This window comes from Bombina bombina, chromosome 7 (genome assembly GCF_027579735.1).
Source record: "Bombina bombina isolate aBomBom1 chromosome 7, aBomBom1.pri, whole genome shotgun sequence".
NCBI classification, from domain to species: Eukaryota; Metazoa; Chordata; class Amphibia; order Anura; family Bombinatoridae; genus Bombina; species Bombina bombina.
In genome coordinates this window covers 350,203,260-350,223,945 of record NC_069505.1, presented here as the reverse complement: position 1 = coordinate 350,223,945, position 20,686 = coordinate 350,203,260, and the positions used below count along the sequence as shown (strand labels likewise).

Sequence of the window (20,686 nt, the reverse complement as noted above, 5' to 3'; positions counted from 1 at the left end):
CATTCCACTCAAAAGGAAATATCTCTATCTTTGGATAGAGCAACAAAGAAACTATTCACATCACCCCATTCTGATCGAAATGTGATCACGAAATTGCAAGAAACAGATGAAGCTGACACACAGGATACAGGAGGGTAACGCTATAATTTAGCGATTCTAAGGTAAACTAACAAGCAAGAGTTTGCACTACAGGACCAGGAGGTCAAATATATCACGATAACACTACCACCACAGTTTATCACAAGACTGCATTTTTGTTTAATTGCAACAGCAATCAACTTCAAATATCACCACATATTGGTTGATCAACTCACAATGAAACACCTATTTTGAAAGATCCATCCTGAACACAAATAAGAACATTACTAATGAACCCTTAATCTGCTGCCCCTAACATCGCCAAACCCTACATTATATTTATTAACCCCTAATCTGCCCCCACAATGTCGCCGTAACTATAATAAAGTTATTAACCCCTAAACCTAAGTCTAAACCTAACATCCCCTTAATTTAAATATAATTTAAATACATCTAAATAAAATAACTACAATTAAATAAATTATTCCTAATTAAAACTAAATACTTACCTATAAAATAAACCATAAGATAGCTACAATATAACTAATAGTTACATTTGTATCTAGCTTATGATTTAGTTTTATTTTACAGGCAACTACTCTATAAATAAATAAATTAACAAAATTAAATTAAACTAATTATAATTAAATGAAATAAACTAAATTACGGAAACCCCCCCCCACTAAATTACAGAAAAGAAAAAAGAATTACAAGAATTTTAAACTAATTACGCCTAATCTAATCCCCCTAATAAAATAACAAAGCACCCCCAAAATAAAATTCCCTACCCTATACTAAATTACAAATAGCCCTTAAAAGGGCCTTTTGCGGGGCATTGCCCCAAATTAACCAGCTCTTTTACCTGTAAAAAAAAATACAATATGCCCCCAACATTACAACCCACCACTACTACTCTAAAACCCACCCAATCCCCCCTTAAAAAAACCTAACACTAACCCCCTGAAGATCACCCTACCTTGAGCCGTCTTCACCCAGCCAGGCACAAGTGGACCTCCAGCCCGGCAGAAGTCTTCATCCGATCGGGGCAGAAGAGGTCCTCCAGACAGCAGAAGGCTTCATCCAGGCGGCATCTTCTATCTTCATCCTTCCGGAGCGGAGCCATCTTCTATCCAGCCGACACGGAGCCATCCTCTTCAATCGAAGTCCTAACGAAGAATGAAGATTCCTTTAAATGACGTCATCCAAGATGGCGTCCCTCGAATTCCGATTGGCTGATAGGATTCTATCAGCCAATCGGAATTAAGGTAGGAAAAATCCGATTGGTTGATTTAATCAGCCAATCGGATTGAAGTTCAATCCGATGGGCTGATTGGATCAGCCAATAGAATTGACATTGCATTCTATTGGCTGAGCCAATCTTCAATGCTATCAACCAATCAGATTTTTCCTACCTTAATACCAATTGGCTGATAGAATCCTATCAGCCAATTGGAATTTGAGGGACGCCATCTTGGATGACGTCATTTAAAGGAACCTTCATTCTTCGTTAGGACTTCGATTGAAGAGGATGGCTCTGCGTCGGCTGGATAGAAGATGGCTCCGCTTCGGAAGGATGAAGATAGAAGATGCCGCCTGGATGAAGCCTTCTGCCGGTCTGGAGGTCCACTTGTGCCCGGCTGGGTGAAGACGGCTCAAGGTAGGGTGATCTTCAGGGGGTTAGTGTTAGTTTTTTTTAAGGGGGGATTGGGTGGGTTTTAGAGTAGGGTTATGTTGGTGGTGGGTTGTAATGTTGGGGGGGTATTGTATTTTTTTTTACAGGTAAAAGAGCTGATTACTTTGGGGCAATTCCCCTGCAAAAGGCCCTTTTAAGGGCTATTTGTAATTTAGTATAGGGTAGGGAATGTTATTATTTTTGGGGGGCTTTTTTATTTTATTAGGGGGATTAGATTAGCTGTAATTAGTTTAAAATTCTTGTAATTCTTTTTTATTTTCTGTAATTAAGTGTTTTTTTTCGTAATTTAGTTTGTTTAATTTAATTGTAATTAGTTTAATTTAATTTAGTTAATTTATTTATTTATAGAGTAGTGTTAGGTGTAATTGTAACTTAGGTTAGGATTTATTTTACAGGTAATTTTGTATTTATTTTAGCTAGGTAGTTATTAAATAGTTAATAACTATTTAATAACTATTATATCTAGTTAGAAATAAATACAAAGTTGCCTGTAAAATAAATATAAATCCTAAAATAGCTATAATGTAACTATTAGTTATATTGTAGCTATATTAGGGTTTATTTTATCGGTAAGTATTTAGTTTTAAATAGGAATAATTTATTTAATTGTAGTAAATTTATTTAGTTTAATTTAAATTATATTTAATTAAGGGGGTGTTAGACTTAGGTTTAGGGGTTAATAAATTTATTATAGTAGCGGCGACGTTGGGGTCGGAAGATTAGGGGTTAATAAATGTAGGTAGGTGTCGGCAACGTTGGGGGGCAGATTAGGGGTTAATAAAATGTAACTAGTGTTTGAGAGGCAGGAGTGCGGCGGTTTAGGGGTTAATACATTTCTTAAAGTGGCGGCGATTTCCAGTTGGCAGATTAGGGGTTAATAATTGTAGGTAGGTGGCGGGGACGTTGGGGGCGGCAGATTAGGGGTTAATAAATATAATGTAGATATCGGCGATGTTAGGGGCAGCAGATTAGGGGTTCATAGGTATAATGTAGGTGGTGGCGATGTCCGGTCAGCAGATTAGGGGTTAAAAAAATGTATTATAGTGTTTGCGATGTGGGGGGCCTCGGTTTAGAGGTTAATAGGTAGTTTATGGGTGTTAGTGTACTTTATAGCACTTTAGTTAAGAGCTTTATGTTCCGGCGTTAGCCCATAAAACTCTTAACTACTGACTTTTAAATGCGGTAGGAGTCTTGACAGGAGAGGGTCTACCGCCGGCGCTCACTTCTTCCAAGACTCGTAATACCGGCGTTGGGCAAATCCCATTAAAAAGATAGGATACGCAATTGACGTAAGGGGATTTGCGGTAGCCTTGAGTCGCGTAAGAAAAATGAGCGGTAGACCCTTTCCTGCCTGACTCGTAATACCAGCGGGCGTTAAAAAGCAGCGTTGGGACCTCTCAACGCTGCTTTTTAAGGCTAACGCCAAACTCGTAATCTAGGCGTTTGTTTTTTAGCTTTTTTTTAAATGCAAAAAAAAATATTTTCTATATATATTTATTATTGCACTGTTCCTCCCATATTACTATTAGACATGTGCATGGGTGAAAAATATGTTTTAAAATAAAAATTTGTTCCCATAGTTCAATTCATATGAATTTTGTTCATTTAGGCATCTGTTTCAGTTGAATATTATATTCGGATTTGTTACCATTATTTCTAATGGAAGCAGCGAATATATACAATTAATTTTAATGAAAAATCTTACATTATAGAATTTTAACAATTAATGGAGCATAATTTTTAATTATAACAGAACATACAACTCACTGATTGAATTTGAGTCAAAGACTATCTACAGAGTCCTACAACTGCATGTTCAAATAGTTCTAGTCAAAGTTATCAAATATGTCTGAGCTTCCCCTAGTGTCCTACCTCCCTGTAATAAGTTTAGGCTTGACTGGACAAGCCTGTATGGCTAAAATACAACATTGTTTTGCCTGACTGACTGTCCCTAACATCAATTATTAGTAATACTATGGCAGAATTGGACAGGGGCAATTGACACATGCCTGGTCTGACCCCTTGTACATTATTACAAACAAAAGAGCTGTTTAGCCAAACAATATACATACTTCCCCATGTTCCTGCAGATTTTTTGGAACCAAATGAATGAATGAACAAATCGATATGATCAACCAATTATTTGTTCATCATCTATATAATCCAATAATATATCTGTTGTGTATCCAAAGCCTGAATGCACACCTCTAATAACTATGAGCTAGATTATAAGTGGCACCTTATTTTTTTTTTCTCCTCACACGCAAACTGCTCTCAAAGTAAAAGATTAGTGTGGGTGGGTTTAGTGCGCACATTATAAGGTTAAAGCAAAAAAGGCAAAACCCCTTGCACGCTAACTTCAAGACTTAGTATATCGCAACTGCGCTAACTTCTTCTCCCCATAGATTTCTATAGGGTGTGCAACTAAAAAAACTTATCGCTCATGCACTAATCCGACACCTCAGTAGACCAAAAGTCCTAAACCCAAATGGCTAGATTACGAGTTTTGCGGTATGAGTAAAAAAAAGCAGCGTTAAGGCTCATAACGCTGCTTTTTCACTCCTGCTGGTATTTCGAGCCTTACAGGTTTAGGGGCATCACACACTTTTTTGGCCGTACCGCAAATTAACTTACGCAATTTGCGTAAAGTCTTTTTTCAATGGGACTTCCATAGCGCCGGTATTACAAGCTTTTTCTGGGAGGCCAAAAAGTGAGCGGTACACCCTATCCCGCAAGATTCGTAACGCAATCTAAAGTCAGTAGTTATGAGTTTTATACTACAAAGCTGTAGCATAAAACTCATAACTAAAGTGCTAAAAAGTACACTAACACCCATAAACTTCCTATTAACCCCTAAACCAAGGCCCTCCCGCATCACAAACATTAAAATAAAATTATTACCCCTAATCTGCTGCTCCGGAGATCACCACCACTATAATAAACATATTAACCGCTAAACCGCCGCACTCCCACATCACAAACACTAGTTAAATATTATTAACCCCTAATCTGCCGCCCCTAACATCGCCGCCACCTACCTACATTTATTAACCCCTAATCTGCCGCCCCCATTGTTGCCGCCACTATACTAAAGTTATTAACCCCTAAACCTAAGTCTAACCCTAACACCCCCTAACTTAAATATAATTAAAATAAATCTAAATAAAAATTCCTATCATTACCTAAATAATTCCTATTAAAAACTAAATACTTACCTGTAAAATAAACCATAAGCTAGCTACAATATAACTAATAGTTACATTGTAGCTAGCTTAGGGTTTATTTTTATTTTACAGGCAAGTTTGTATTTATTTTAACTAGGTAGAATAGTTAGTAAATAGTTCTTAACTATTTACTAACTACCTAGCTAAAATAAATACAAATTTACCTGTAAAAAAAACCTAACCTGAGTTACACTAACACCTAACCTTACACTACAATTAAATAAATTACCTAAATTAAATACAATTACCTAAATTACAAAAAAAAACTAAATTACACAAAATAAAAAAAGAAATGATCAGATATTTAAACTAATTACACCTAATCTAATAGCCCTATCAAAAAAAAAAGCCCCCCCCAAAATAAAAAAAACCCTAGCCTACAATAAACTACCAATAGCCCTTAAAAGGGCCTTTTGCGGGGCATTGCCCCAAAGAAATCAGCTCTTTTACCTGTAAAAAAACAGGTAAAACCCACCACCCACACAACCAACCTCCCAAATAAAATCCTAACTAAAAAAACCTAAGCTCCCCATTGCCCTTAAAAGGGCATTTAGCTATTTTTCTATTGTCCAAACCCTAATCTAAAACTAAAACCCACCCACTAAAACCCTTAAAAAAAACTAACACTAACCCCACTTACAGTTTTGCAGACCGGACATCCATCCTCAACGAAGCTGGGAGAAGTCCTCAGCGAAGTGGCAAGAAGTCCTCAACGAAGCCGGGAGAAGTCTTCATCCAAGCCGGCAGAAGTGGTCCTCCAGACGGGCAGAAGTCTTCATCCATACGGCATCTTCTATCTTCATCCATCCGGCGCAGAGCGGGTCTTCTTCCCGAATGAATGTTTCTTTAAGTGATGTCATTCAAGATGGCGTCCCTTGAATTCCTATTGGCTGATAGAATTCTATCAGCCAATCGGAATTAAAGGTGAAAAAATCCTATTGGCTGATGCAATCAGCCTATAGGATTGAGCTTCAATCCTATTGGCTGATCCAATCAGCCAATAGGATTGAGCTCACATTCTATTAGCTGTTCCAATCAGCCAATAGAATGCAAGCTCAATCCTATTGGCCAATTGGATCTACCAGTGCACCAAATGTGGAGCAATAATATTGTTTGATTTAGAAAGGGTATACAATTTTAATAAAGTACTTTTATTATGTAATATAATTCATTCTCTTGCAGCATCGAACATAAGCTTTTTGTGTTTTCAGACTCCCATTGATTTTTATGGAATCCACGGCCTCAAGGGTGCGGACTGAAAACTTGGTACGCTGCATCGGAATAGATGCGAGCGTACCTGTTAAATGTTTGATAAATTTGGAAAAGGGTCAAACAGAGTTGAATGTGACTTTGAAACATCTGTAATGACGCAAGCATCGATCTGCGTCGGATTGAAATCACGGGAGAGTATATTACATCACAAATTTCAACATTTGACAATCTTGATGCTTTTGATAATTACAGTAGATCAATCTTACGACAAATACGATGTGGGATTCAAGTGTATTTTCATTTGACGCTTTGATAAATATCCTCCTAGGGGTTAATCTTCCTTTTATTGGGCTAATATTGTTGAAATACTTTATTAGTATGTGTGTGGTTTATGTTTTATACAGGTATTTATTTATAAACTTAAAATTTGGCAGTTGGTTTTCTTTGCTTGCTTAGATAGAACAGGCTAACTGACAGACTGCTTGAGCGTTTGTGTAAATTAAGCTCCGGTTTTTACTTGCTGCGTAGTTTCCTCTCTCTGCCGCTTAAGTGACTTCTCTTTGCTGTCGGATATTCATGGAGCGGAGCACTTCATTGAATTTCAGTCTCGATCTACTATATGATCGTTTTAGAGGCCTCTGGCAGCCAAATTGTGTTACGGTAAGGCACCTTAGCCTCTCTGAGGTGTAGGGGGCCTTATTGGTTTATTATTTTAAAGAATTTTTGCATAACGTTAAGCGGCTGTGTTATTCAAAATTCTTAAAGTGACAGTGTATTTAAATAATATCTACAATTTGGGAATTTTTTTTATTTAGTATTATGGACATGGACCAAGACAAATGCTTGTTATGCCTTAAGGCACAAATTGTTTTGCCTATGCAATTCTGTGCTGCATGCTTAGCTAGAACACTTCAATTTAAAGATAAATTGTTGCCCTCTGAACCCAATGTCTCTCAGGATGATGCTGTTAAGGCAATGCCACAGCTTTCTCCTTAAACATCAGTAGCCTCTATGTTGTCACATACAGTGCCCTGCTTTTCCTTTCAGCCTCCTAGAGGAGTTTATTTGCCTGCAGATTTTGCTGCACAGGTATCTTCTGTGGTATCTGCAGCATTATCTGCTTTTTCTATGCTGGGAAAACTCAAGAGGAAAATTAGACATTCAGATAGTAAGGTTTCTGTTCCACCTACTGCTACGCAGGTTTCCCTCTCTCATAAGTCTGATGAGAAGGATACGTTGGTAGCCTCTTATGGTGAAATCTCAGATTCTGACAGTATTATTCCTTCATCTGATACTGAAGAAGTAAACTTTAGATTTAAGCTTGAACACCTTTGTGTACTGTTAAAGGAGGTATTGGCTACTTTGGACGACTCCGATACTTCTGTCATTGTCAACCCAAAGAAGTCTAGTAAACTTAATAAAAACTATGATGTTCCTTCCTCTGTGGAAGTTTTTCACAGGAATGGGAGACGCCTGTATTTAAAAAGATGTTTCCTGTTACTGACTCCATTAAAGATTATTGGTGCAAGGTGCCTAAAGTAGAAGGGGCTATTTCTACTCTAGTTAAGAGAAATACAATCCCTATAGAGGATAGCTGCTCCTTTAAGGATCCCATGGACAAAAAGCTGGAATCTTATTTGAAGAAGATGTATGTTCATCAAGGTCTTCAATGGCAACCTGCGGTTTGTATTGTCACAGTAGCAAGTGTGGCATCTTATTGGTGCAGCGCCTTGTCTGAATCAATTTTAGTAGAGACTCCGTTGGAGGAGATACTAGATAGTATTAAGGCTCTCAAACTAGCCAAGTCCTTTATTTCTGATGTTAACATGCAAGTTATTAGACTGTTAGCCAAGATGTCTGGCTTCTCTGCCCTAGGGCATTGTGGCTAAAATCTTGGTCAGCTGATGTTACTTCTAAGTCCAAGCTTCTGTCGCTTCCTTACAAGGGTAAGACCTTGTTCGGACCTGGTCTGGCAGAAATAATTTCTGATATTACGGGTGGAAAAGGGTCTTTTCTACCGCAAGACAAGAAGAACAGACTCAAAGGACGTCAAAGGAATTTTCGTTCCATTCGTAATTTCAAAGCTCAAAAGTCTTCCTCTCCCTCTTCCAAGCAGGAGCAGTCCAAGTCTTCTTGGAAGCCCAATCAGTCTTGGAATAACGGGAAGCAATCAAAGAAACCCTCAGCTGAGTCTAAGTCAGCATGAAGGGTCGGTCCCTGGTCCAGGATCAGATCAAGTAGGGGGAAGACTTTCCCTGTTTGGTCAAGCGTGGAGATGAGATGTCCCAGATCCTTAGGCTGTGACATAGTATCTCAGGGTTACAAAATAGAATTCAAAACTTTACCTCCCAGAGGCAGATACCACCTCTCAAGATTATCATCTGCAGACCAGGTAAAAAGAGAGGCATTCTTAAACTGCGTTCAGGACCTTTCCTCCCTGGGAGTGATTGTTCCAGTAAGTGAACAGGGACTAGGATTCTATTCAAATCTGTTCCCAAAAAAGAGGGAACTTTTCGACCCATTTTAGACCTAAAGTGCCTCAACAAGTTTCTCAGGATGCCATCCTTCAAAATGAAAGCAATTTGTTCAATTCTTCCTTTGGTCCGAGAGGGTCACTTCATGACGACCATAGATATGAAGGACACGTATCTTCATGTTCCCATCAATAGGGATCATCACAAATTCCTGAGATTCGCCTTTCTAGACAAATACTTTCTGTTTGTGGATCTTCCGTTTTGGATTTTCCACAGCTTCCAGAATTTTCTCAAAGGTTCTGGGGGCTCTCTGGTCAGTGATCAGGTCTTGGGAAATTGCAGTGGTGCCATACCTGGACAACATATTGGTTCAGGCGCCATCTTTTCAACAAGCAAACCTCATAAAGCGATCTTGTTGTCTTTTCTACATTCCCACGGTTGGAAATTGAATCTGGAAAAGAGTTACCTTGTTCCAGCTACAAGGGTGGTTTTCTTAGGGACCATAATAGATTCCCTATCTATGAAAATTTTATGACAGAGGTCAGAAAATCTAAAATTCTCTCCTCTTGCCTCTCTCTTCAGTCTACTGTGCAGCCATCAGTGGCTCAATGTATGGAGGTAATTGATCTGATGGTCGCTTCCATGGACATCATTCCCTTTGCTCAATTTCATTTGAGAGCTCTGTAATTATGCATGCTCAGACAATGTAATGGAGACCATTCGGATTTGTCTCAGAGGATAGATCTAGACCAGTTGACAAGAGACTCTCTCCCGTGGTGGCTTTCTCAGGGCACATGCTTCTGGAGACCTTCCTGGGTGATTGTGACCACGGATGCCAGCCTGCTAGGCTGGGGAGCAGTCTGGGGCTCGTTATAAAGGCACAGTGACTATGGACTCGGGAGGAGTCTCCTCTCCCCATAAACATCTTGGAGTTGAGAGCGATTTTCAATGCTCTGATGGCTTGACCTCCATTGTCTTTAGCCCGGTTTATCAGGTTTCATTCAGACAACATCACCTCAGTGGCTTACATCAACCACCAGGGAGGAACTCTGAGTTTCTTAGCCATGAAGGAGGTGGCATGGATTATTCAGTGGGCGGAAGCTCACAATTGTTGTCTATCTGCCATCCACATTCCTGGAGTGGACAACTGGGAAGCTGATTTCCTAAGCAGACAGACATTTCATCCCGGGGAGTGGGCTATCCATCCGGAGGTGTTCTCCAGGTTAACTCTCAAATGGGGGGTGCCGGAGTTGGATCGGATAGCATCTCGGCAGAATGGCAAGCTTCCAAGGTACGGTTCAAGGTCAAGAGATCCTCAGGCCGCTCTGATAGATGCTCTGGTGGTTCCTTGGGATTTTGGTCTAGCATACCTGTTTCCTCCATTTGCGCTCCTTCCATGAGTTATTGTTCTTATCAAACAAGAGAGAGCATCAGTAATTCTAATAGCTCCTGCATTGCCTTGCAGGATCTGGTATGCAGACCTAGTGAAGATGTCATCTCGGCCACCTTGGAGGTTTCTTCTGAGGAAGGACCTTCTAACTCAGGGTCCATTCCTCCATCCAAATTTAGTTTCTCTGAAGCTGACTGCTTGGAGATTGAACACTTAGTTCTGTCTTAGCGTGGATTTTCTGAGTCGGTCATTGAGACTATGATCCAGGCTCGCAAGCCTGTTTCTCGAAAAATTTACCATAAGGTATGGTGTAAATACCTTTATTGGTGTGAATCTAAGGGCTACTCTTGGAGTAGGGTCAGGATTCCTAGAATTTTGTCTTTTCTCCAGAAAGGTCTGGAGAAAGGGTTGTCAGTCAGTTCTCTGAAAGGTCAGATTTCTGCATTATCTATTTTGCTACACAAGCGTCTGGCAGATGTGCCAGATGTTCAATTTTCTTGCAGGGATAGGCAAGGTGTCCGTACACGGACACTGGTGTCCGTGATTGGCCCTTGCAGTGTCCGCCACCCGAGGGGAGGGAGGAGTAGGACAGATGCATGCTGGTCCTCACTCCTCCTTGACCCAAGTGGTGCCACGCTTAGTAGCGGGAAAGTGAGAAAAGAAGCAAGCTGCCTGCAGTCAACTAACCGTGAGTCGTGACCCATCCCAACTCCTTGATCTGTGCGGCAGCGTGGTGCTGGTGTCTGTGTGTAGAAGGCCACTGCCTACTCTGACAAACCTTATGTAACCAAGTAAGTAACCAACCATGATGATCATGCAATTAACATCAAGGTGGGTGGGTTTGGTCAGGAGTTGCAGACTCTCAATATAGCCAAAAAAATGTAAAAGGTAATACCACAAACAGTCTTTATATAAATGTTATTTTAAACTTGTTTGATTAGAGGACTAATTTGTACTTGTGGATCTAGACCAAGGGCGTCCAACGTGCGGCCCATTTGACAGCAAAGTGTTGCTCTCCTGACTTATAGAAACATAGAATATGTCGGCAGATAGGAACCATTTGGCCTATCTAGTCTGCCCAATTTTCTGAATACTTTCAATAGTTCCTGGCCTTACCTTATATCTAGCATAACCTATCCCATGCATGTTTAAAGTACTTCACTGTCTCTACCACTTCTGCTGGATTGCTATTCCACCATGTATCCACTAACCTCAATGTAAAGAAAGTGCCTTGATGTTTTTAATTTGAAATGTACCTTGGTGTCTTTCACCAACGTCTGTACTTTGGAAAATGTCCTCCACAGCCTTGGTCCGTGCCTATCCTTGTTTTCTTGTCAGGCCCTGGTCAGAATCAGGCCTGTGTTTAAACCTGTTGGAGCCTTAATCTTGTTCTTAAATTTTTGCAGCAGGCTTCGTTTGAGCCAATACATTCCATAGATATTAAGTTGCTATCTTGGAAGGTTTTGTTTGTTATTGCTATCTCTTCTGCTCTGAGAGTTTCAGAACTCTCAGCTTTGCAGTGTGATTCACCTTACCTTATCTTTCATGCGGATAACGCGGTTCTTCGTACTAAGTTGGGGTTTCTTCCTAACGTGGTTTTGGATAGAAATATTAATCAGGAAATTGTTGTTCCTTCTCTCTGTCCCAATCCTCCTTCTCATAAAGAGCGTCTGTTGCACAACTTGGATGTTGTGCATGCTCTAAAATTCTACCTACAGGTGACTAAGGATTATAGCCAGTCTTCTGCCCTGTTTGTTTGTTTCTCAGGAAAGCGTAAGGGTCAGAAGCTACTTCTACTTCTCTTTCCCTCTGGTTGAGAAGTAATGATTCATTTTGCTTATGAGACTGCTGGACAGCAACCTCCTGAGAGAATTACAGCTCATTCCACTAGGGCTGTCCCCTCTTCTTGAGCTTTCAAAAATTAAGCTTCTGTGGAACAGATTTGCAAGGCTGCAACTTGGTCCTGTCTGCATACTTTTTAAAATTTTGGGAGAAAGGTTCTTCAAGCGGTGGTGCCTTCTTTTTAGGTCTGCCTGTCTTGTTCTCCCACCCTGTTCATTCTGTGTCCTCTAGCTTGGTTATTGGTTCCCACTAGTAATTGAATGACGTTGTGGACTCTCCATATCTTAGGAAGGAAAACAAAATTTATGCTTACCTGATAACTTTCTTTCTATATATATATATAGAAGAGAGAGAGAGAGAGAGAGAGAGAGAGAGAGAGTCCACGACCCCACCCTTTATTAAGACAGTTATTTTTTATTTTTTACTAAACCTCAGGCACCTCTACACCTTTGTGTTACTCATTTTCCATTTCCCTGTGGTCTAATAACTGGGGATTATGGGTAGGGCAGTGACACTAACAGCTTTGCTGTGGTGCTCTTCGCCTCCTCCTGCTGGCCAGGAGTGATATCCCCACTAGTAATTTAATGACTTTGTGGACTCTCCATATCTAGAAAGAAAGAAATTGATCAGGTAAGCATACATTTTGTTTTTGACTTCCCTGTTTGTTTAAGTCATTAATTTAGTTTTTGTTTTTATTTCAGGTCTGTTACAAAGAATCTGTTTAACCCCCAGTTTGGCGGAATTTTTAGAACATACCACAACCCAACATACTTTTCTCGAAGGCTAATCAGATTCTCAGATATTTACATGGCATCTATTAGCTGTCTGCTGAATTATGATGTAAACTTTACATTTTATCCCCGTCGTACACCACTGCAACATGAAGCACCACTTTGGATGGATCAGCTCTGCACTGGCTGCATGAAGACACCTTTTCTAGATGAAATGGTGCACATTCGATAAAATTTCCATACTTTAATTTAATAGACTTTATTAGTTTTATTAGAGTGTGAATTTCTAAAAAAATTAATATATCTAGAAAATGTTGAACTTAATGGTCTTCTTTTAAGTTTTCGGCTCCAGCTCAGTGTGTTTCAACTTCTTAGTGATCACAATCCAAGAGATAACAACATTTCCATATTGGATCCAAGCAGATAGTAAGAAAATCAAAATCTTCCTGATCACTGTTTTGCACTTTATTTCTTTACCAAATAGACATATTAAATTCATTAAATGGTGGTGATAAACTGCAAAACTGGAGTTTTCAACACATTTGACAGTATTCCAAGCCTATTTGGAATAACTCTTCCATAACTTTTGCACATGTGAAGTACACTCTGAAATGGTCACAACCACCATTTTAGATGTGTATATAAATATATATATATATATATATATATATATATATATATATATATATATATATATATATAATTATATGGTCTAGATTCATTAAACCTATATTCAGCGCTATTGCATAGTTCCTCAGGGGCGAGGCATACATTTACATATATATATATATTTATGTTTAACAGACAGATAAATAATATCTTCTAAATTAACAAGATTTACAGGAAATTTGAGAAAATGGAAATCACAACTGAAAAATGTATCAATCGCATTTGTAGTATCTTTGTTTTTCTTTCCTACTTGTATTTTATTGTAAAGTACAGTATTCTCATCTTTAGGAACATGGTTTCTCTCTGCAATCTCATCTTCTCAATCTGGAGTTAAGTATCTGCCATTTAGGCCTCGTTCACATACTTGGCGACGTGCGCAAATACCAGCATTGCCATTTTTTTGCACATCGCGCAATAGCAAACCAGCACACAAGTTACGCGCGTAGATTTTGCACGGCGTGCACAGTTTTTACTCCCATAAACTAACATAGAACTGGATTCGGCAGTTGGTATCACATAGGCAGCGCATGAACTTACGCATGCAGAATGGATATATTTTACTCCAGTTTCAGCTCGCCACACATAGTCAGGCGCAGCAACCCTTGCACACAGTAAAAAAAACTGCGTAAGTCCCTGGAAGGCTCAACAAACACCTAACGCATCCGCACTCACATACAATACAGGCACATATATCAAACACTTAACTCTTGCATAGTTACTTAATAAATCAAACCAGTATCCACCCTCTGCAAGAGACAGAACGTTTGGAAAGGCACCATTTTATTTTTTAGGTGTGAAGTCAACACAAACACTCTTACTCTCTTTGATCTCCAATTAGGTGTGCAATATACGGGCTTAAAGTACTGGTGACATCAGAAATGTGTAGTTGTGTACATTTCTGGACGTCCTCAGATTGACCTACTTATGACTGTATATCATATGGTGGCATGTGTTATGTGATTCACCCAATGTGCAAGGTGAACTTACGGGCGGCGTGGGTTTCAGCAGTTGCGCTGAAACTTACGCTAACTATGTGATCGTGCCCCTAGTCTTTTTTTTTTTACCGCAATCTTCTAACAGATATAGAAATGCAGCAAAGAGAAACCCTGTTCTGTACATTGATAGTGAAGTTTGGAAATTGTGGTCTGCACAGTTGGAATAAAAAAAAAAAAAAAACTTATAACATATTAAAAGTATAACAATAAAATAGCCGACCAACATGCCCAGTATACCCATGATGCTAAATAGTCATCATATTGCTTAACACTTATCATAAAGATCATTAAATTAATATGCAAAACACAGAAATGGGGGGAGATTTATCATAGTGCGAGTCGACATGATACAATGTAGGGTATCATGTCCGCTGCACATCGATAAATGCCGGCAGCATACGCTGTCAGCCTTTATAATTGCACAAGCAGTTCTTGTGAACTGCTGGTGCAATGCCAGGGGGGTGTCAATAAACCCGATCGTATTCGGGTTGATTTCTGTCTGTGGCCTCAGAGCAGGAGGACAAGTTATGGAGCAGCTGCTTCATAACTTCTGATTCCGGTGAGCCTTCAGGCTCGCTCGAAAATAGGGGCATCAAGCTCCATACGGAGCTTGATAAATCGGCCCCATGGACTCAATTAACTCCTTTAACCCTTTGCGTGCTAAGCACTTTCCCACCTGGGTGCTAAGCTGTTAAAAGGTTTTTTTTTTTTCTTTTTTAACTTTTTTTTTCTTTTTCCAGATCCCCAAGACTTACACTGTTGGAAAGGTTAGGCGATTACCTTTTATTAACTGTGGGTCTTGAGGCGTCTGTAGCTGCTTTGATGCCTGAGATACAGGCTTCTAAGCAGCATGCCCCCTTTTCCTATACTTAACATTAATAAGTTTAAATAAAGTTGCGCGGTGACGTCATCATGTCATTGCGCGTGACGTCACTGCGCATACCGTGAAACCCCGGCGATGCCTGTCACTATACAGGCCCGATCGCCAGAGTAGGAGCCGGTGGGAGCCCCCAGATTTCCTTTAAGGTGGGAGAGTGCTAGTGACGGCTCTGAGTGGGAAATGTCGTTAGCACTGAAAGGGTTAACCAATTTGTTATTTCAATTATTAATCTTCATTATCAGCAATTCTGAGTGCCGTTGTGGGAAAATGAAAATCAAATCTTGTGTGAATTAAAAAACAGGGTTGTGTTTGATTTTTTAAGATTGTGATCACTTTGTTAATGAAAAAAAGTTGGTTCTAGTTTTTCAGCGTTGGGAAAAAATAACGGAAAGATAAGAATCGACCCCATAGTGTTTAAAGGAATAATAAACTCAGAATTGAATTCTCTATAAAAAGTGTTATTGTGTGTAATAAACAGTAATATTTGTAACATTTTTTGTATTATTTATTTTGGTTGTTTATCTTTCAATTTAACACTGAAATGTTCTTTTTTCCAATTTGCTAAAGAGGCTGGAGTGTATTCTTCAGGATCTAGAACATTAGCCCTGCAACATGCTACATAGTGATTGCTTGATCAGCGCAGGAACACATTTATATGTGTTCTTTATTGGCCAAACAATATTTGAGAAATATAGGTCCCAGACAATATGTGAAGAACATTGGAATGTGAAATATTAATAACTCCTTTGGTTATTATGCGTCGGGTTTTGCATGCGCAAACAAAAAGATTACTTCTAGTGAAGGGAGCACAAAATTGCACCAAACAGGTGCTTTTAAAGAGGGAATTTAAAGTTATAAAAACTGTTGGAGAGCTTGACAGAACAAGCTAGGGTTTTCTATAGGATGGGAACTGTACCATAGACATCTTGTAGGTGGGAGCCATGATGACATCTACAGACATGGGGTCTAATCTGGGGTGTATTTAAAGACAAGGAATAGAGAGCTGCATTAAGATAATTTGATTTTTTTACAAGACAAGAGACTCATATTTTACATAACTTTCTTTAATGCTTTTATGTGCAGCGTTTAAAAGCATAAGAACACTGAGAAGTCTAAATAAAAGTGACCAATCAGACCACATAAACTATCCTTTTCCTTTTTCTGTTTTTACATTGATAAGTGCTCCCTTCCTAATGTGTGCAGTCTTGCATTAGAATCTAAGTTATATACTTTTAGTACATCTCTTAATATTTTATTTGTAGTATATTATATTTTTCTTTACCAATTTGTGTTTGATTTATTTAACTGTATTTTTCCCAACATTTAAGCTTTTTTTCCCTTTCATACTCGTTCCTATAACTTTCTTTTACTTTCATTTTTCATTTTGTCCCTTTCATAATTTTTTCTTCTTTATGGGTTGTTCTCTATAACTAGCACTTCTGCCTGCTGCTATTTCATGGCTCAAATTTAGTTGGTGGGTGCAATGGGTTAATGGCAGTGACATTCATAGTAGATGAGGTTGAAATAAGACACATCGGGGCCCATTTGTCAAGCTCCGGATGGAGCTTCAGGGCCCGTTTTTCGGCGGACAGACATTACCGAAAATAAACCCGATTGAGTATGATCGGGTTGATTGACACCCCCCTGTCGAATCTGCAGGGAGCGGTGTTGCACCAGCAGCTCACAAGAGCTGCTGGTGCAATGCTGAATACGGAGAGCATATTGCTCTCCGCATTCAGCGAGGTCTGGCGGACCTGATCCACACTGTCGGATCAGGTCCGACAGACCTTTCAGAAATATCCCCCATCAAGTTCAACCAATACAAATCTTAATATATTTACAAAAAAGCTCCAGTTGATCTTAAATTAATCACATTTAAAAATGTGACCCATTTGGAGGCGGAGCTCAGCCGGTCAGGAAGATGGCCGTGTGATCAGATAGCTCCTAGGCCCGCGACACCCAAGCCCTTATAAAAAGCAGGTTTGCCTGCAAGAACCCATAGTTTACAGGGTCCCCCTGCCCCCAGGAACCAGCAGATACCGAGAAGGGGGTAAAAAGCTGACACGGCTGTGGCGGTGACAGAAGCAACGGACGCAGGAGACCAGGTCGTGACAGGCGCATAACTGCGCACACAAGAAAGACTGAAAGGAGGAGCAGAACGGAGGAGCGAGCAGAACTTGCACCAGAACTCCCGGTAAAGATCACAACTGACCGGGCTGCTATACACAAGGGAGACGAGATCTAGAGAGCTTCTCCCCAGCAAAGTAAATAAGTGGTGACACGTGGCTACAGGCTACCTGCAGAGGACACCGGAGGGTAAGATACGGAGCGTACAGATCGTGCACATAGAGGCCCTGCACAGGCAGTCAAACACTGCTCAAAAAAACAAACAAAACAAAAAAAAACAAGAAGGGGACATTATTATTAAAAATACACAGGGCATAGGCAAAAAGAAGCCTTCAATATAAAAGGCTTATAGGGCAATAACTCAACACGCAGCAACAGGACAGAGAGGAATGAGCTGGGCATTGGGGACACTAACTTTTCACAGTATTGAACCATAATGCTGCACAACTAAAGGGACAATCAAAGAGCTGAAGATATAAAGGAACATCACACATAACAGATACTCCCAAATGCTGCACTCCCTTTACATAATTAAAACAGATAGGAGGCTTGGAGGTCAAGAAGAGACAGGCTCCTAGGGCAACTAAGAGGATAGTACACATCACGTCTATAGAGCAGCCATTACAAGCTGGGCAAATTAAAAACAAATAAAGATAAACTGAAGCGGTGCACCCTACATACACAATCCCTGCTCACTCAGGAGACAAACTCATACTACATAGCTCAGACAGCATTCATCCAACACAGGTATAGATATATATCATACTTAAAGTTACCTATATCATGCCTGGGCGTAAAGTTAACAGACCAGACAACACGCCACGTTGCAAGATGCTACAACAATATCTACGGCCTCTTGAACCACCTCAGGACATTCAACCAGTGACATTAAGCAATCACACACAGCAGGATGAACCTGCAGAGCAGACCATGCCAGCATCCTCAACGTCAGGCCTCACAAAAGAGGATCTCCTACCACTCTGCACATAAATGATATTAAAGAAATAATGGCAGAAGTCAAGACCTGGTATGGGGATCTGAAAAGAGATTTATTGCAAATGACACAGAGAGTCACTACTCTAGAAGAGAATCATAACATCATGGATACCGACATGCAACATATGTCAAGATTGGCATATGATCAGGATGAAACCATACAACACCTCTTGGAGAAGGTAGAGGATCTAGATAACAGGGGCAGAAGAAACAACTTAAGGATAAGAGGCATTCCGGAATCTGTCCTACCTGCTGCATTAGAGGGTTGTTTACAGGACTTATTCAGAACAGTCAGGGGCAATAATAGTGCACCTGATCTGGCAATTGAAAGAGCTCATCGGGCTCTGAGAGCGAAGCCACCTCCTAAGGCCCCACCAAGGGACGTGATAATCAAATTTAAAGATAAGGAGGAGATCATGATGCACGCCAGAATGAAACAAGAAATCCTGCACGCAGGGAACCGCATCCAGATTTTCCAGGACTTAAGCCCAGCTACACTCCAAAAATGGAGAGAATTATATTACATCACGAATGCCCTAAGAGAGCAGAAGATAGCGTACAGATGGGGCTTCCCTGTCAGTATAATTGCACTCCTTCAAATAACATAGAGTACAAAATATAGAAACATCTACGGACACGACCCTCATTAACGCAGAGAACCAGACCCATCACCTTATATTCGCCTTGGGGACAGGTTATTAGGCACAACCCAAACCTCATTAGCTGACACATCATCCGGCTTGCTAACCTCAACCAACTGTAACACAGCATCAAATACTACATGGAGGGCATGTCACTGAGACGCCTAAAACTGCTAACCATTAACGCAAAAGGGTTTAACAGCCCGGAAAAGAGATCGATAGCCTTTAACCAGTTGCATAAAGATTCAGGCGATATACTGTACATTCAGGAAACACATTTTAAAAGAGGTAGGGAGCCTAAATTTATGAACAGAAGGTACAAAACTGTATTCCTAGCCTCATGTAGCTCAAAGAAGGGCGGGGTAGGCATTTAAAAAAAAAACAATATTAGCTTCCTACCGTCAAACATTATTAGAGACCCAAATGGATCATATCTAATGGTAGTGGGGTCGCTATTCAGCACACATGTGACACTGGTGAATGTATTTTTGCCAAGCGAGATGCAGCAAAGAGTGTTTAAACAAATCACACAACTATTATTGGAACATTGAAAGGGTATAATACTCCTGGGAGGGGACTTCAATCTACCATTGGACCCGATCTACGATACTTCACTGGGAAGAACAAACACTCCACAAAAAGTAATCAAGGCCATACGCACCCGACTACACCAACTTCAGCTACATGATGTATGGAAGGACAAACACCCACACACAGGAGATTATACTTTTTATTCACACTCACATCACCTCTACACTAGAATAGACTATTTCATTATAGACCAGATAGGATTAGCGTTGATAGAAAATTCCAACATATTACCGATAACATGGTCAGACCACGCACCAGTCTCATGCACAATCAATTGGCCAAACACACCCATAAAACCATACCTGTGGAGGCTAGACGAGCACATGCTGGACAGCCCGCTGATTAAAACAGAAATAGATGCAGCAATAGGACACTACTTCCAAGAAAACTGTACAAAAGATACAACATCCTCCATAGTGTGGGAAGCACACAAATGTGTTTTGAGAGGAGAGTTTATAAGACTTAAGGCTAGGGAAACCAAAAATAATAGGCAATTTGTAAATTTGATAACCTCCCAAATTAGATACTGGGAATCGAAACATAAGATTAAACCGGATTCGGCGGACACGATAGAAAAGCTAACAGCTGCCAAACAGGAACTTCATAACCACATGGTAAGAGAATACCAGAACAAAGCAGACAGAGACAGAGATACTTTGACATAAATGACAAAATAGGTACATCACTAGCAAAGGCGCTTAAAAGAAAACAACTAGACACACATATTCACTCATTGACGGACTTGAAGGGCCATATCCATAGGGATAGTGTAAGCATTGTAGAAAACTTTAGACGATACTACAGTGAACTATACAATATCCAGAATGACTGTAGTCAGGACGACATTGACAGCTTCTTGGCTGATGTGCAATTACCCACACTAAAGCAGGAAGATATAGAGCAGCTTGATTCCCCGATAACACACAAAGAAATTAAAACAGCAATTAAAAATATGCCAAATGGCAAAAGCCCAGGACCGGATGTCTTGAGCATACGGTATTACAAAACATTCTTACATCACATGCTGGCCCCTCTATCTTCTTTATTTAACTCTTTGCTAAAAGAACAGGGCTTTGTAGAAAACATGCTGGTAGCGCACATAACGGTACTCCCCAAGCCAGGAAGGAACCCATAGAAGACAGG

The 20,686-nt window shown here is 40.0% G+C and overlaps 1 protein-coding gene across 2 annotated transcripts in view; it reads left to right on the top strand.

Moving 5' to 3' along the window:
- The window catches only part of NT5DC2 (5'-nucleotidase domain containing 2), a 271,150-nt gene extending 255,472 nt beyond the window's left edge, over nucleotides 1–15,678 (top strand). Inside the window, exons 14-15 of one of the 2 annotated variants that reach the window (XM_053721024.1) lie at nucleotides 5,638–5,816; nucleotides 12,615–12,897. In XM_053721024.1, the coding sequence (XP_053576999.1) occupies nucleotides 5,638–5,816; nucleotides 12,615–12,700 (265 nt within the window). In that variant the 3' untranslated portion in view covers nucleotides 12,701–12,897. Of the gene's footprint in view, nucleotides 1–5,637; nucleotides 5,817–12,614 lie in introns of both variants that reach the window. The other variant, XM_053721025.1, reaches the window with a different exon arrangement.
- Nucleotides 15,679–20,686: the final 5,008 nt, after the last annotated feature.